Genomic DNA, 19110 nt, shown 5'->3' with positions numbered 1-19110 from the left:
TGTGAGAAATTGCACTAAAATCCTTGTTAAAGGAGACAACCTTTTACACACTACATGGACACCCAGCTCAACAGAACCATGAGAATCATAACTGGGACAATTCACTCAAGACCTCTAACCCTCTTCGTTGGCTATCAGTTTTAACAAACATTGCTCCTCCACACATTCAGAAAACAGCATCTACCCAAAGGATGCTCCAAAAGCTTGAAGGCTACCCCAATCTACCAAACCATGAAGATATCCTCAACCCACCCAATGCTTGACTCACATCTGGAAATACCCAACCCAGAGCCCCACATATGGTTCTAATCCAACACCCCCACCCCCAGCTGACTTTACCATATTTGGGCCCCAACGAGGTCCCCGGGTTCAGGTCTCAGTTTTCAAGGAGGCAGTCGTTAACCATTAAACGATTTAGGACTGTTCATGACCCATGTTTGGCCAGCCTTCATAGATGGGGCTGTAGCCCTAGGAGCAGATTAATGGCAAATTTAATTGAAGCATGCCCTCTTCAAAGACTGACAAGGATGAGCCACAACTCCACTCAGCAGAACATGGGCAAATGCTTACCTTAAGTGTTCGATAAGTAATTAAGTAAATAAAAATAATATAAATTGTAAAATACATAAGTAATTAAGTAAATAAAATGTATATAAATGGTAAAATACTTATTGTGACTGGTGGCAAACCAGAAGTTAAACACCGGAAAACGGACGTTGTTCGTGTCGCCACTTCCTGTTGTGTTGGTCGTCTTTCAAACCAGGAAGATGGATTCGCTTTCGAACAAATGGACTTTTAACGTTCTGCTTTGTTTGTGTTTCATTGGTGAGTTGGCACCGGGAGCGCTTTAGTTTGGCGTCACGTCGTGCTTTTTGCGGCTGGGGTGGATTTCAGAGACAAAACGGATCGCTTGTTCGGACTTTGTGAGTTAGCTAGGTGTACGCTAGGCTAGTAGTGAGCCGACTTCTCACAATGAGCTTGTGTTTATAATGGCAGTTTATTGCACATTATCATTGCGGAGGTAGTTGGTCCTCCGGTTACCGTCTCGTGATTTTTTAATAACGCAACATAAGAGAGTGTGTGTGTGTGTGTGTGTGATGAAAGTATGGATTAGTGATTTTACAATGGGCGGTTGAGCTCGAGCGTGACTACTCGTGATTTCCACCCGCTTGGAGCTCAAGTGAACCCTCGGACCAAATTAAATGTAAAATTTGTATGATTTTACGTACCTTCACCACAAAGTAACACACAAATATTGTGAAGTGTGCGTAAAGTCGTAGTTAACCAATGCAGCGCTCCTATACGTTTGGCGTGGAAATATTCCTTGAAAACCAACGTTACCGGTGTGTTTTTTTTTTTCTTTCTTTGGTTCACCTTGATGTAGTGTTATGAGTAGTTCTCTTTTTTGCACCAAGTAGTATGAGCACAATGTTCAGCTCGATTAACTCCGTAATTGCCTTCCACTTGGCTCCTTTCTTGTTATACGGGAAACAATGTCATTTTAACTACATAAGCAGCTAAAAATCCATTTTTTTTAAATGCCGTAACAAATTAAAATAGAATCGAGTAACTTGCCCAGCCCTTCTGTGATGTGTGTCATGCTTGTAAAATGATGGACACATCTGTGATTTATTGTATAGTGATTCTTGCTGTTTTTGTGCACAGGCCAAAGCCATTTCTAATATGAAATGATTGCTTTGGCGCCTTCTGGTGGCAATATGTTGAACTCAGGGAGGCGCTTCATTTATTCAGGCCAAAGCCTTCTCTAATAGAAAAAAAGTGCTTTGCTGTCATCTTCTGGAATCTACAGACTATTACAAACCTTTTTGGGTGGTTGTCAATTACTGGCGGATTTTATATTCGTGACAGGGTTCGGGACTTATACCCCACGAATAGCGGGCCCAGTGCCACTGTACTATTAGGGTATTGTGCTCCAGTTACAGTGTTCCTCTTGTAGGTGTCGGTTGTACTTCAGTGGAGAAAAAAATCTACTTGCACCTCAACTACACTGTCCCGTGTGTGCGACTGCTTAACGCCACACATCAGATCGGCTGCCAGTGTGAGTAAAGCCACAGTATGAATTGACGAGCATGTGCCATTCGCATGTTAATACCTGAATTCCTCCTCCTCCAGCCTCCTTGTCCGGAGATGTGGGTGTGCTCCACGTGCTGGAGTCAGAGGAAAACCTGGACTTTGTGCTGCGCACGGGTCTCCATCCTCCTTATATGGTTATCCTGGAACACCAGCTGTTCACCGGGTACTGTTTTTTTTTTTTTTTTTTCCTTCTCAAGGCATCATGCCCCTGCAGGGGGTGCCTCTGATCCAGATGTAGGACCTGAGGCATATAGTCAGAACTATGCAGATAAAAGATTTAGTTGGTTCAATTTCATACTTGATGGGTGGGCAGGTAACTGAACTATTTATATATAAGCAATTGACAAGTCAATTTTCCATATGACCCCTTTAAACTGTGAAGCCCGTTGAGGCTCTTTTGTTATTCAAGGCTATCCAAATAAACTTGACTTGACTTTGATGTGTCTATCAGGTCCATCATGATGAAGCTGAAAAACAACTCCAGCAGGGTGGCAGGCGTTGCCGTCGTGGCGCCAAATGCCAACCCAATGGAGGGTGTCTCTCCACACACAGCGTGTCCCAACGAGAACTCAGGTGCCTTTTCTACACTTTGCATTTTACATTTTAATCATTTTAGCATTGTTTTGAGTGCAAATACAAATACAATGAAAACAACTGTCGGCAATTTTTGTTTTTATCCAAATCCATTTGAATCCAAATCAATATTATCATTGAAAATACTGTAAATGGTCACTGCTCAATGAAAAACACATATTTCCAAGCCTCCCCCCCATTTATCCAAATCGGTATTTGTCCAAAACAAGAAAACATGTAAATATAGTCACTGTCCAATGAAAACATATAGCTCCATATTTTTTTTTTCCAGATCAATTTTTTTCAGTTTTAATTTTGTAGTCAACATCAATGAAAAACATTTATCTTCAAAACGTAAATCCATATTTATCTTAAACTTGAAAGAAAAAAATGCTTCTAAAAAACGCAAATAGTCAATAAAAATCTGTATCTCAATTTTATTTTCCTTTTATTTTGAATCTTTTTTTTATCCAAAACTACAAAAACAACTGCCATTTGTTCTTTCTTGGATAAAATGTAAAAAAAATCATAACACTGTCCAAAGTTTTGTGATTAAAATGAAAAATTTTTCTCAAATGTTTTTATCCAAAACATGACGACAACATACAGTATTTCTGTTGTCTGATTTAAAAGAAATTACTAAATAAAGAAGCACACCAATAGTCTGTGTCTAATGAAAATCTTTATCTACAAATGTACATTTTTTAAAAAATTCAAATCCATTTTTCATCTGAAAAAATAGAATTTTATTTTTTATTACAGAAAAAACATGGCTGTTCAATCATACATGCAAATCAGTCGCCTTGTAGTATTTGTCTGGCACTGTCTGCCCAAACGTGGTTATTTCGGCTCACTTATAACTTGAGAAAACACCGCGCAGTAAATTGCAATGGTTTTTTTTGTCGTTTTGACTATGCACATACACGCAGCAACATCAGAATTTGTACATTCACATTTTATTTTGTAATTGTATTTATTTTTTTCAATTGATGTTCATGCTGTGGTTAAAAAAAATAATAATCTGAAATTACTCACTATTTACTCAGTACTAATTTCACTGCGTACTTTTTACTCTTACTCAAGTAATTTGTTGGAGGACTACTATTTACTTGAGTCACATTATTGTCGAGTAACAGCACTCTTACTTGAGTACAATATTTGGCTACTCTACCCACCTATGGAGCGGACATCGTCTATTGCTACTCTTACGTTTCAGCAACATTTTTGCTCATCTGATCAGCCAGTGTGGTATTTGTTGCATTGGTCTTTTGTACTTTCGCATTGAGGTGCTGCCCTGGTTGTGGTCCCAAGTGGAACCTCGAAGCACGTTACATCGGCGACAAGAGTAGATCCGCTAGTACATTTTGTGTTAATTAGGAAATGCGGCGACAATTATCTAATTAGTTTACTGATGTTAATGTTAAATCTATTAAGCGACGGAGCGCTGTTAAGGATTATGTCACAACACAGAATGAACTAACTTCAAATTCAGAAATGGCCAATAAAAACAGAAAAATATTGTGCTTAATATTTTCCTGGATGCTGCATTTGGGATTGGCCTTTGAAGTTGGTAATAGTGAAAAATGAAGGGAAACAGACAATGATTTTAGTCAATTCTTTTCAAGAATGAGAGTGCTTAAAGGGGAGGATGCTATTCATGTGACACAGCTTTAAGCAGGCATCAGATGCTGGTGGAGATGGGCCTGGCTCAAGTTGGAGGCCAGAACAAAAAAAAGCAAAGAAATGAGGCAAATTAAATTTTGAAATCAACATGCACTTGGGTCGGCACGGTGAAAGACTGGTTAGCAGATCTGCCTCACAGTTCTGAGGACCGGGGTTCAAATCCGGGCCCCGCCTGTGTGGTGTTTGCATGTTATCCCCGTGCCTGTGTGGGTTTTCTCCGGGTACTCCGGTTTCCTCCCACATCTCAAAAACATGCACGGTAGGTTAATTGAAGACTCAAAATTGTCCGTAGGTGGGAAAGTGTGCGCGAATGGTTGTTTGTTTATATGTGCCCTGAAATTCTCTGAAGACCCCCCCCAAATTATTATTTTTTTTTTTGGGGGTCACCTTTTTCATGCCTTTGGTGTTTGCGTGTCTGTTCAATGAAAACCTGTATCCAGATCTATATATATCGAAAATATGCTGAAAACATAAAAACACACACATAGTCGATGAAAACCTGTATCTCCCATTTTGGTATTTTTATCCAAAACACAGACAAACCACCCTTTTTCCTGTTTAAAACAAAAAAAAAACAACACACATTTTACATGCAGTATGTAATAAATGTTATTCCCATCAGGGGTGTATTCTGAGAGCTACGACCCGGCCTTGGCTCATTGCAACACGACCCTGTGGAATCCTTGGGGCAACGGCCTGTCTTACGAGGAGTTTGACTTCCCCATCTTCTCTCTGAAGAACGACAATGACACGCGCATCATCCGGCAGGTAGGTGGCGCTTGTTCATTCGGTCAGCTAAGCGAGGACAATGCGGAAATAAACGTGTTTGGCGTTCCTTTGTTTCCTCCCTGGCAGTGCTATTTGGACCATAACCGCGTTGTGAACGGCAGTGACCCCCGGTACCCGCTGTGCGCTATGCAGCTCTACTCGCACATGTCGGCCGTCACCAACACGGCCACCTGCATGAGGAGGAATGACATCAACTTCGGCATCACTCCGGGTATTTTGACTTTAGTTTACTTGTGGTTTAGCGTATCCAACGAAGTCTCCCGTAACACTTTGTCTTCTGTGTAGAGTACGTTTGCGACCCGCTGGGAGACTTCAACGTTTGGGCCACCACCCGGCCGCTCAACAACACGGCCAAAGGACACAAGATGTGGGAAAGCGTTGTCATCGCAGCCGCTCGGGTGAGTTATTGACTCCATTACAGGAGCTGCTTTACATTACTATGGTTTAATAAAACACGTCAACAGCTCACACATGCATCTCTATCAAATTATTACTATTATTATTTAGTATTATTTCCAAATCCAAAGTATGATGACATTCGTTTTGTACGTTTGGAAAAACAAAAATACATTTTTGCATTTTAATAAAAATCAACCATCCAAATTTGTTTTGTAACAATATATCTGAAATACGAAGAAAACATTGCTGATTTTTGGATAAAAACGAAAATGCATTTTGACACTTTCCAACCAAAAAAAACATGAATTTCCTTTTTTTTTTTTTTTTTTAACTAAACAGTCGTATGTTTTTATTGAAAACACAGAGAAAACTTTATCAATTTGGATGTTAAAATGTTGCTGTCCAATTAAATAATGCATTTCTCCCCCCACATTTCTTTTTATTCTTTTTTATATTTGGTTGATTTTCTTTGTTTTGGGGCAGAAAATTTAAATGCTTATCATCGCTGTCCAATGAAAACATCTTTAAAAAACAAACAAAAAAAAATATTTTATCCAAGTGTGTTCGAAACACAAGGAACATTTTTATATAATAAAACATATCGTCACTGTCCAATGAAAAACCATGAACAAAATACTTTTTGTCTGACACACGAACCAGATTTTTGTTGTTTTGTTTATGAAAAAACACATATCCTCTCCAGTGTTTTGTGGATTACAATGAAAAAAATAAGTTACATAATGTACATGATTTTCATCAGACGGTGACATTATCAGCAGGAGAAGTTGTGTTCTAAATTTTCCTGGCTGCCGTATCGTATGATTCTTTTATGTTATGTAACAGTGACTCGTTCCCCCCTGTGCAGCTGGACAGCCGATCGTTCTTCTTCGACATTGCTCCCGGAGCACAGAGTGCCGCCTCGGGCTTCATCACCCTGCTGGCGGCCGCCCATGCCCTCCGTAATGTCATTCAGGAGGCCCCGCCCAACCGCACCATCCTCTACGCCTTTTTCCAGGGGGTCCGTCTGTTATTATTGGCCTTCTTGTTTCTTTTTGTCTTTGAAATCCACAGAGTAACACAATTTTTATTGACCCACAGGAAACCTTTGACTATATCGGCAGTTCCAGGATGGTGTATGACATGGAGAACGAGCAGTTTGTGGTGGACCTGGATAACGTTCACTCTGTGCTGGAGGTTGGACAGGTGTGTGTGAACATGTACTTGGGGGTTAAGGTGAATGCTATAGGAACAGGTGGCGCTATTACCCCCAAACATACGGCTATCCATATCCGGATCACGGATCACAGGTGCAATGGGAGTTGAGGCCATTAACTCAAGGCAAATTGTTATTGATCGCATCCTGATGGCCCCGATTCATCAGTGAATAGTGGCACATTTACACATGCGAACTACAAGTGTCCTCTGGATACCTTTTTTGAATACCGTGGCCGTATTTTGGGTTAAAGTGTTCTTAACAATGCCCAGCCTTTACTATTAGTGTTAGCATCTGATAAATGGCATATACCTAAAATTGCTGCCATCACAAATGAAAATACAATAAATGTTTTCACTGTCTTTGTGGGCGCTTGTGTGCGCTTCACAATTTGCACTCGCTTGAGTAGTGAGTAGCCACCCCATTGGTCCACCAGAATCGTCTTGGTAACAAAGCCTTACTCATCATTGGCCATACCAGTATATGGGGTGGGGTGAAAATGAATTTCTCTCTTTTTTTCACGCCGTATTCCTCACATACTCTGGCCACGGAAACTCCTGACTACAACTTCTTTGTAAGTTCCAATTTGTCACTAGTGCGCTTCCTTTTCTCACCTCCATTCCGATTGGATGCCACACTGAAGGGCTTGGCAAAAAGCAATACTGTATACCGTACCAAAATCAGTATAAAATGTTCGCGACACGATTCAGGTGTGTACACGATGAGGGCTCAAGTAAATAACAGCAGCTATTTCCTGAATGCCAGTCTCTGTTGATTGCAGCAGTAAATGACAGCAACCAATTCTGGAGCTAACAGACTTTGCTCGCTAGTTTTGAGTTCCAGCTGGCCACTTCCATTAATGTGGATTTTATCCTTTAAACCCGGAGTCTTTTGGCACTGAGACTGTTAATGCAAGGTTTTGCTGTATTTTAACATTCCTGGACCACATATGTTAATTAGTTATTAATCCTGTATTCAGTTGTTTTCAACCGTTAGGGTTAGACCAAAAAGTCAACTCATTTGATTTTGTTGCATCCAGGTGGGCCTGCGTGCCGACTCCCGACTGTGGCTCCACTCTGATCCCGTCTCAAGGCGGAACATCAGCGTCGACGAAGAGGTTTGTCCAATTTCCCTTCCTGGCTCAACGTTTTTCCCGTTAAGACCTCCCTGGTTATCCTTCTGTCTTGGTGTGCCAGGTGAAGACGCTGGTGGAGAACGTACAGTCTGCCGTTGGGACTTTAAATGTCTCGGCGAGTGAGCCTGCCTTCTCGCAGCCGCTGCCGCCCTCGTCCTTCCAGCGCTTCCTACGCTCACGCCCCATCCCGGGCGTCGTCATCGAGGACCACCAGTCGGAATTCAGCAACAGGTGAACAAGTAGTTTGGGGAGTCTTTTGTGAGTTTAAAGGAGACTTATTATGCATTTTGCTCACAATGTATAACAGTTCCAATCTGTTTTGCTGAGGATCAAGAATTCTAGCATATTTTACCAGCGTTTCTTGTATCACTGAAATTAGCCATTTTGATTGCCCGGGGCTCATGCAAGTGAGCGACTGGACACCCTGCCCCATATAATACTGGGCCAACGGTAAATCTGGCTTTTGTTACCATAACGACCGGGAGCCTGAGCCTTGGGCAATAGAACGGCATCTACTTGGAGAAGCAAATCCCAGAGCGGGGAGGGGGCGGGGGGCTACCAAAAAGAACGAAATTTGTTCTCTGCATTTTACCCATCACAGTGAACACACACACACTTGTGAGTGGAACACACTGGAGCAGGGGGCAGCTGAAGCGCCCGGGTAGCAGTTCGGGCTATCAGTGTCTTGCTTGGAAGCTCCTGTTTTCCATCTTTCGTGTGAGCATTTTTGGGAAAGAGAAGTGTAAATTTGCCTTAGGACACTGGTAGCATGGTTGCTCATGACTGCAACAGAAAAGGGGGGGGGGGGGGGGGGCACTTGCCAGTGCATGCGCTCTATATTGGCGTGCCAGCTCTAACACACATTTGATATGGTCTCGTGGGCCAAATATAATTATATTGCAGGCCAGTTTTGGCCCGCCGGCCTGAGTTCGACATATATGTGCTACACTATGTGTATGTGGCAACTGTCGCTGTGTCGACAACTTCACTGAGCAGTCAAATATGTGCCACTTATCAGAAGATGACTCGAATTAGTGTTCGTATGTTGTGACTAAAACAAAGCGCAATGCAGCTCTGCTTACCTTTTGGCACTGACTTTATTGCAGCAGATGTGGGTTTTCCTCTGCATGATAGTGTTTCGAACGGTGTAGTAGCTTGAAAGTGTCTCTGGATAATGTCATGAGCGGAAAAACCTAGTGTGGGGGTGATTATGTAAATGATCCCTACTGTTAACGTGACTGTGGGGCAGAAGGGCTCTTACGCAGTTATTTTCAGAAATAGGCAGATTAAATATTTATTTGGTTGTTTAATTTTACACTTGATTGGTGGAAAGGCATTCCAGACACAAAACAATTTGTATACAAGCCATTAAAAAGTCTGCTTTCCTTAAAATGCATATCTCTTATGCAGGTTCTATGAGAGCATGTACGATAATGCAGAATACCTGAGCGTGACGTATCCGCAGAACATGACCGAAGAGGAGCAGCTGCAATTTGTCACCGACACAGCCAAGGTCTGCCTCAGTGGCGTCAGAAGAGCGCCAAATGTCACGTTGTGGTTGTAGTGAAGGTTGTGTGTATCTTGGAAGGCTCTGGCCGAGGTGTCCACCGTGGTTGCTCGAGCTTTGTACAAGCAGGCGGGAGGGAACCAATCCCAGCTGAGTGGCATCAACGCCGACGCCCAAATAGTAAGATTGGTCCATTATATGAGTGTTTCCTTTAATCGTGTTGTGCTTTGTCTGGTGCAAATGAGTTGATGGGTTTGTAAGCAATGTCTGTGCTGGATTTCTCTCCCTCAGGTGAGCCAGATGCTTTACTCTTTCCTCATCCAGTCAAACAACAGCTGGATGCAGCAGATGGTTCCCGCTGACCTCGCAGGCCACCTGAGTGAGTTGGGATATCATTAAATACTTTTTAATGTTATTTATTTATTGATTTTATTTTTTAACAGTACTAATCTGCAAATGAAACCTGCAAGCAGCAATGAACTGGAGAAATCCAGGAAATGATCATTAAACTTTGACGTAGTGCTCCGCCCACATTAGATGACGCCGGCAAGAAAAGTGTTACTCATCGTCTAGTATGCCTGCTTCCATTTGGGGCCCATGTGGGCAAATTCCCTAATCAAAGCCCGTCAAAGTTAAGTCCTGGAATTCACCCAAAATGGCTGACTTGAGACTTTCGTGCGTTGTGTCATGATGGACATATCTATCCAATTTTGTGTCGATCCCAAAGACATGTGTGGTAGGTTAATTGACGACTCTAAATTGCCCGTAGGTGTGAATGTGAGTGCGAATGGTTGGTTGTTTCTATGTGCCCTGCGATTGGCTGGCAACCGGTTCAGGGTGTACCCCGCCTCCTGCCCGATGATAGCTGGGATGGGCTCCAGCACTCCCGTGACCCTTGTGAGGATAAGCGGCTGGATAAAAATAAAAAACAGCTGTGCCGATAAAGTCCTTTTCGCTAATGCAACTTAATGTTTTACATTTGATAAACACAATTTCTTCCCTGCAGCTGAGCAAATAAACACACACAGACATTATTTTTAAAAAAGACGGTTTTTATTTTACAATATTGTCATAAAAATACATTTGTGTAAAGTAAGGCCTCGTCGCTAATAAAGGCTTTATTTTTTAAATAAACACTTAATTGCGCCAAGCAGTTAAGCAAATAAACACCCCTGGCCACTACTGCTATATTTATTATTTTGTAATATTGTCATGAACAGGCATTTGTGCAAATAAAGGCCTCCTCTCTAAGAAGTGCCTTACTTCTAATAAACACCAGTCACTCTTTGTAGTTAAATATTGACCGCCAGACTCTATTTGAGGTAATGGACTATCTATTCTTTTAGAACATTGTATCAGAAAAATGCATTTGTGCGAATAAAGACCACCCTCCCCGCTAATAAAGGCCTTACTTTAAATCCACCATTCACTCCCCATAGTTAAAAATAAACTCACGTAGGCAATAGTACCTTAAAATGCATTAGTGCCAATAAAGACCTTCTCTGATAAATGCCTTACCTTTAATAAACACTTATTACTCCCTGCAGTTGAGCATATAATCTCACTATTTGAGGACATACAGCACTGAATATAGTTTTAGATTATCATAACAACACATTAGTGCCAATAAAGAACTTTGTAATAAATGTCTTGCCTTAAAAAAAAACCCAAAAAACTAGTTGAGCATATAACTCACTAGTTGAGGGAATACGGTATATCGTCGTAAACAATTGGAGGATGTTGGCAGTCTACTTGAAACGGTGCTTGCGTTACGTGCTGCAGAAGACACAGCCATAAACTTCTACGTGGGCGTGGCGCAGCAGTCAAGTGAGCCCACGCACCTGGTACAGCACCTGCTGGCCAACCTGACGGGCAGCGTGGTCAACGTCACCCAGCAGGACTGCCAGAACCAGCGGACGGACGAGAGCGATACAGAGAGCAAGCACGTGAGTGGCCGTCTTAGCGATGAGCGCCCCCCTCTGGTCAAAAAATGTTACAAGCATTGCTCCTTTTATCAGATGTACACGTACATGTGGGTTCAAGGTGCGATGCCGCCGAACGCGACCGAGAGGGAGGGCTATTGTGTCCGTTCCACAGTGCACCTCTCCAAGGCACTGTCGCCCGCCTTTGACCCTCTGCGAGAGTTCACCTCCATCGACTACTCCACCTGGACAGAGTCTCGCTGGAAGACTATCAAGGGCCGTATCTTCCTGGTGGCTAGTCACGAGCTGGAGGTATGAACATATTATATACACCTGTATTGTACCATATTGTTATCATATTTTATGGTCTATATTCATTGAACTATGTTTTATACAACTCTAAAGCAGCATAATTAATGTTCTCTAGTCCTCTTGTACCATAGTCATCCCATATTTAATGGTTGCTTGCTTGTCACTTATGATCAAAATGTAGTATTATATGGTAAGGGAACATTTTTGAAAGTTATTTTTCCTTTACATATGGCAAAAAGACGACTTAACTCCTTTTCCCACCAACTAGATGGTGACTCTGGGCGTGGGCGTGGGCGTGCTGCTCACCTCCCTGCTGCTCATCTACGTGCTTAGCTCCAAGGCCGACATCCTGTTCAGTACGCAGAGGGAGCCCACCAACGCCACCTACTGATCACAAGTACCACGACTACTACGACTACTACTACTACTACTACTACTACAACAACATACCCGCCTGCGGACCCGGACCATGAGGCTTCAATCCAAAACACACAAGCAAGTACACGCGCCTCTTGAAGGTTGTTTTAAACCTCAAAATGGCGGCACGTGGGGGTCCCAAAAATGTCTGGTCAGGTACCAGCAGCAGGCCTTGGAAAATTATGTTCATATTTCTTTTAAATTAATGTTCTTGCTTTTTATTTTGGTTCGTACGAGTAATGCAAGTATGTATTCGAGTGTGTTCTACAGTTTATTGTGGATACACGAGCAATGATAAAGTGTGTGTGTGTGTGTGTGTGTGTGCGCGCGAGAGAGAGAGAGAGTCAGAATATTGTCGTGTGCAATACTGTAATCTTTGTTGTAAATAAATGTAATTATCTACAACCTTAAGAAACCACTTTTTTTCTTGAGTCACATTGAACAAAAGAGTGGCATTGTAGATTAAAAGTCAGCACTTATTCTACAACAATGTGTTTTGCACTGCTTGCTTTCTTTTGGGTTGGACTTGTTCTTTGGTCGTACAATCATAATTTCAAAATTGTTGACGTCCACGGGGGGAATCTTTGACCTTCCGTGATGCCTTGATGAGGAAATAAACACTGCTTTTACACTTTGTACTGTCTTCAATAAAGTATACAAACAAAAAGTGATTATTATTATTTATTTATTTTGTACTCTATTACTCTAATGGTGCCTATTTAATGTTCCCTACACCCAATATACCATATTTTAATGTTCTATAGACATTTAATAGAGAATATATATAATGTTCTATACAACTCTAATGTACCTATACTATTTTTGTAATGTAAAAATATATATTTTGGTTATTTGAAAAGACTGGTCAATATAAAATTTGCTGCATTCAATGTTTTTTTTAATGAAATTTACATTCACAATAGCAAGTATTCATTTTTAATTCTATATTTAAAGGTGAATCAAAGTTTTTAAAATATATGAACGTGTAACAGTTTAAGTACCATATTTTACATGTAAAAATTTACAATATTTTGCTCTTTATCTTTAAATTTAAATTTTTCAATTTCATTTATATTAAAATTAGGAACTGTTGTATTTAATTTTTAATCCTAAATTTCATGGTAAATCTTATGACACGTTTTTAAATAAAAAAATTTGTTCAATGCTTACGAATTTTGTAGTCACTGTAATACTGTAAATATGTAGCATTCTTCATTTTATAATCAATTTCTGCCTTAAATTTGTTTAATTTTTTAAACATTTTCATTGCATTTTTACTTTTACATTTTGTGGTCAATCTAGTCAAACATGTTTTGAGATAATAGTTCCACATGCGTATGAATCTGTAGTAAGTTTAATAAATCCACATTCTTTTAAAAATAGTTTTATAATAAAATTTAATTTTTTAAATGTATTTTACCTTAACAAATGCAAGTTTTTTTTCCATTTTTAAGTCTACATTTAGTGGTAGGAAAATTAGAGATGATAAAGCTTTTTTTTTTTTTTCTTTTAGAAATATGTATAAATTTGTAACCAATAAAATACACGTTTGTCAAAATAAAAAAGTTTTATCAAACGAACAATTGCTGAGAAAAATTATCAAATTTACATTAGCAATAGCAACAGTTTTATTTCATTTTAATTCTACATTTTATTACATTATAGTCGTGCATGAGTTGCCAGACAATTGCGGGGTGCAAACAACCATTCACACTCACATTTACACTTATGGACAATAAGCTTATGGACTTATGAATTTATGGACAATACACTTCCCCGTTTGGGGTACGGTGGCCAGGCAAACAACATCTAAAACGTATTGAAACTCAAAGCCAAGTTGACGCTGAACATAGCGGCTCATCGCAGTGTTGGCTGAAATGCTCAATGTGTTGCCGTGCATATGGTCCATTTAAATTAATAAACCTAAGAAGCACGTCTGGAATGGTGGAGGAAATTGGAGTACCCGCAGAAAAGGCACATAAACACGAGAAGACCAACGCCCAAATTTGAACCCCTAAACTCAGAGCCGTGAGGCGTGCTAATCACAAAGTCCAATAAAAAGACAAATATTTTAAGACAATAAATATGGATCGACTGATTATCAGCACCGATATTCGGCTTTGACGAATGACGCATGCCGGCATTGGCCTTTTTGTTAAATCCAATGACAGATAAGAAATCACTTTAAAACTGGATACATTTCAGGGAGCTATTGATGAAACTTTTTTGAAGGCGGCTGCTAAGTGTTGACCCTGGGAGCTCCCCGTAAATTGAAAGAAGACAAATAAAAGGTTAACATTTCAGTTATGTTGAAATTTTGGCGGCAGCACAGTAGCTGACTGTTAGCACGTCTGCCTCACAGTTCAGAGGTCGTGAGTTCAAATGGAGGCTCTGGCCTTCCTGTGTGGTGTTTGCATGTTCTCCCTGTGCCTGTGTGTGTTTTTTTCCCTCAGGAATTCCAGTTTCTTTCCACATTCCAAGAGTATGCATGGTCAGTTAATCGAAGATTCTGATTCTGATTTGTCTGCAGGTGTGAATGGTTAGTCAGTTGTGATCGCCTCCAGCACACCTGTCACTCTCGTGACGATAAGCGTTACAGCGAATGGATGGATTAAATTTGGGAAATGTTTTTTTTTTTGCTGTAGAAAACTTTGAGGTGCTCTTTATTTATATCTGCCACCCATAATTACTAGTAATCGGTGCCAGTCTATTTCTAATTTTGAGACACATAAATTGTTAAAATGTGTACATATATTTGTAATAATGTTAACAAATACATATATAATTGTAAAAATAGCTTTCGTGTAATTTTTTTCCATGTACATTGTATTTTAATGTTTAAATTGACATTGACAATAGCAACAGTTTTATTTCCTTTTTGAGTCTACATTTTGTGCTGAATCTAATTCAACAAAAAAGGTTGAATAGTTGTTCAAATGGATGTGAGTTTTTATGTATGTATGTATGTATGTATGTATGTATTTATTTATTTATTTATTTATTTATTTATTTATTTATTTATTTATTTATTTATTTATTTTATTTATTTTTTTTTTATTTTTTTTAAATCCCAGACGTTATCCAGTTGATGTTTAAACACGGAGCCTTGCCCCGCCTCTTCCGCCCCACTTCCCAGCGGGCAGGCAGTGATGGGCGGGGTAAGGTTGGTGGTGGTGGTGGGGGGGGGCTTCCACGGCCAAGCGGAAAGAAAGTGGAAAGTGAGACAAATAGCTGCATGGACATTCTGCCATAAGTAAGTACTCGTTTTAGGTTTCAAATGTCTTCAAACGCGAGTGTTGGGGTCGCGTGAGCGTGCTGTGAGCGGCGGTGGCGCGGGGTTGATGGAAAAGCTTTTAGAAGAGGAGAGAAAGGAGAAAAGGGGCAGGTTAGCTTCGTCGTGGATGGTCTCAAACAATGGTGGAGAGGACGCGATGGTCGGCTCTTTTCTTTTTTTTCTCTCTCTCTCTCGTTTTTTTTTTTTCCTCGTCTTGTTCCAACCATGGCCAAGCAACTTGAGGAGACTCATTGTTGTCCTCGTCCGCGTAGAGCCACGTAAGCCTCGACCTTTTTAGCCGGGAATGAAGCGGCAATGACTGGGAGGGTGAAGTCAAAATTGGGCCGACGCCGGAGGACAGTTTGGCCGTGGAAGTCATTCATTTAGCGGGGAGGGGAGCAAACATTTCGTGGTGTGCGGCCCATTGTCCTATCACCACAAAAGACCTACAGTACACTTATTTATTTTTTATTTTTAAACCCTGTTATCTCAACTGTGCCTCCACTCTTAACACTTTACTGCCAAAATGCCTGGAAACAGCCGTAAAAAGTTAAAAGGGTGGCCTCCCAACATGTATGTGTTTTGGTCGAATAACTAACTGTAAAATGCCTCCAGTTGTAGGCTCGACTCCCAAATTCCACAATGCAGTATTCCACATTTTATGACTTGAGTTACATTTTCTTGATAGAAAGACTTCAAGGCAAAAATGTTTAATTGTCATTTAGAAGCACCTGAAAGGGAGCCTATTGCTGCCACCAGCAGAATGTTTTTGCATATGTTAAATTGCCTACGTTTTTACTTATTTTACGTAATGCTTATAAAATTTATTTTTAATTATTTTACATTTTAAAGCAGTATGTTATGGTTGACGTTTTTATGCAGTATGTTGTGTTTTTGCATGACTTAACGTTCTTTTTTAACATTATTTTTGTTTTGCGTTTTTATGTAATGTTTTGCTTTTTTTTTTACTCGTTTGACATTGAAACAGTGTTTAACATTTTAAGCAATATGTTGCCGTACATATGTTGTATGCAATGTTTATGATATAATGTGATATTTTTGACAATTTTGTTTGTAACAATGTTTTGTTTGTACAAATATATATATTTTTAAGTTTTTAAGTGGTTTGTTTTTTCAAAATGTTTTAGTTTTTACGCACTATGCTTGGTATTTTTATGTAATTTTTTTTTCATTTTGACATTTTTACATAGTTTAACTTGCTATGTTTAAAATTTTTGATAATGTGTTTGTTTCACACTTAGTACGATTTCTGGTTGTTTTATGTTTTACATTTTTATTTAATTTTATTAGAAATATTTTTACTTAATAGTTTGTTTGTATACATTTTTTTAAAAATGAGTTTAGTGTGGTATGTTCCACATTTTTATGCAATATGCTTTCTTTTTTTAACTTAAATTTCACATTTTAACACGTTTTTGTGAACTGTTTTACATTTTTACATAAGCTTTGTGCTTTGGTTTGCGTTGTAACGTAGTAGGTTTGACATTTGTATGCAATATGTTTGAGATTTTTATGCAGTTTTTTTGTTTTTAATTACACTTTATCTTTTAATTTAGTATGTTTAACGTTTTAATGCAATATATATTAGATTTTTTTCGGGATATGTTGCGTTTACATGTAATGCCTTTTTTGTCGCCTAAAATTATTTATTTTTTTTAAAAAATTTTAAATTTTATTTTTGTAATCCCTATAAAGGTTGAGGTAATTGCCATTTTATTTAAGTTGCTACCAAATCTAAATGGAGGGATTTCTGTAGCCTGGGTGTCGTTTGAAAGGCAGGCAGTTGCAAACAAATCCAAGCCAATGAAAACTTCCTTGGAGGTAATAAAACAGGCACAAGCTCATGGATTGTTGAGATTTACGGACTTATCTTTCAATGTAGAAGCAGCAATTTTTACTGATTGTATGAAATAACAGCAGGGTCCGTCTAATTTTTCTTTTAATTTGCATATTTGAATTAAAAAATACACTAGACCAGCTTACACTGAAAAAGGTATAGTAAAGCTGTAATTTGTACATTTTAAAAAATTCCAGTTGATGAAAAATATTAGTTTGTTTGTTTCAAGTGCTGTAATTGTATTTTCTTTACTTCAATTTACAGTGGGGCACCGTACTGAAATGTTTAATTTTTGACCAAAGGATTTTCTTTAATTGAATACAGTTTGATTTGCGGACCTGGATGCAAGGAGCGATGTTGACATTAAGAAAAATGACGAAACTTTGCATTTTGGTCATGTTACAGTTAGTTTAGACATTTATGTTTTTGTACATGTATCTGTCCTCCAAGCTGACGCACTATTGTCCATAGATTGCAAGCCAGTGGGTAGCCTCCTGGTGATTGGAGGATCTGCTGCTTAAACGTATATGTTTCTCTCAGATAAACCAGACCGAGCTCGCGATTAATTATTTCCAAGCAATCAATCAATTTCTCAAAGGTTGTGTCGACGATCACACACAATACACATCCCTACTATGGTGTGAAGGGTACAGTGCCGCCCCCCCCCCCCCCCCCCAAATACTGTCTCAGTCTACATAAACGTCTTGACAGGCGGGTAGATGTCTTACTTAGATTAACACATCTCATCAAGTACTTTTGTAATAACTTTTTTAAAATTGAACAGAGACTTTGTTGACACCCTGTATATTTTGGTGTTTCGTGCATGGAGGTAAAAGTTCATTGATTTGACGTCGTAGAGACGTACCGAATGAAGTGGCCATTACACGCGCGCGCGCGCGCACACACACACCTGCTTCAGTTTGCTAGCCATGTGTGCAGGAGGGGGCTGGCAGTAGCAGTTGTCTTTCTCGGTTTAATGATGTCGTGGTGGTGTTCTACTCTGCCTGTATGTGCGCACGCGCGCCCATGCCCAAGCACGTGTCTGTGCACATATATTTACACAGTTGGTCTAGCAGGGCTCAAATGGCCACTGGGTGGAGCTGGGCGGCAGACAGCGGTGTTCCCAGAATGCGTCGCCATCGGGGCAGCTTCCCCCTCGAAATGTTTGATTCCTCTGTGGACGCGTCGTGTAACCAGGGAGGAAGCCTAATTGCGACAATTAGCATTCCACGCTATACTGGCGACAGATAGCTTCAATAAGTCAAGAGAAGCATTTTGGTGTGTTTTTTTTCTGTGTCATTTAGTAAGCTAACAAGAAATATTTTAAAATTTTAGTTGTTTCATTTTCAATTATTTTTTTCAAATGAGTTAATTTTCATTTATAGTTAATAAAACACAAGGTACAGTAAATTTGTTTTAGACTTTAAATTCTTAAAAAAAAATTAGATCTAAATTTGAAAAAATAAAAATAAAACTTCATTTCAATAATATACAAAATTAGTGTCTCCCCCCCTATTTTTTTCAAATGAGTTATTTTTCATTTATAGTTAATAAAACACAAGGTACAGTAAATTTGTTTTAGACTTTAAATTCTTAAAAAAAAAAAATTAGATCTAAATTTGAAAAAATAAAACTTCATTTCAATAATATACAAAATTAGTGTTTCCCCCCCCCCACACACACACACAATCAAACAAATACTGTAAATTCAGTTTGGACTTGGAAAAATTACAGATTTGTTTATATTTTTTAATTCTAATTTTAAAAACTAAATTGACACTTATTTACATTTATAGTCAAGATTAGGTTTTTTTTTCCAAACAGAAAGGACATAACATTCAGTTTTTTTCTTTTTTTAAATCAAAATTTAAGAACTAAATTGACACGTTTTCATTAACATTCATATACAAGACTTTTTTTCCCCTCTCTCATAG

At 39.3% G+C, this 19110-nt stretch overlaps 1 protein-coding gene across 1 annotated transcript; it reads left to right on the top strand.

The window, feature by feature from the left end:
* The first annotated feature begins 671 nt into the window (after positions 1 to 671).
* Positions 672 to 12715, top strand: ncstn (nicastrin). Its single transcript, XM_061797110.1, has 17 exons — positions 672 to 825; positions 1958 to 2059; positions 2134 to 2257; positions 2546 to 2667; positions 4973 to 5118; positions 5206 to 5350; positions 5425 to 5537; positions 6404 to 6556; positions 6637 to 6741; positions 7791 to 7868; positions 7948 to 8117; positions 9297 to 9399; positions 9475 to 9573; positions 9685 to 9772; positions 11176 to 11339; positions 11412 to 11627; positions 11896 to 12715. Exons 1-17 carry the CDS (start codon positions 768 to 770, stop codon positions 12016 to 12018), a joined length of 2109 nt encoding a protein of 702 aa, XP_061653094.1. The 5' UTR covers positions 672 to 767; the 3' UTR covers positions 12019 to 12715.
* The last annotated feature ends 6395 nt before the right edge of the window (positions 12716 to 19110 follow it).

The sequence above is a fragment of the Phyllopteryx taeniolatus genome, chromosome 14, assembly GCF_024500385.1.
Source record: "Phyllopteryx taeniolatus isolate TA_2022b chromosome 14, UOR_Ptae_1.2, whole genome shotgun sequence".
In the NCBI taxonomy this organism is placed as follows: Eukaryota; Metazoa; Chordata; class Actinopteri; order Syngnathiformes; family Syngnathidae; genus Phyllopteryx; species Phyllopteryx taeniolatus.
This window is presented reverse-complemented; position numbering and strand designations above follow the sequence as displayed.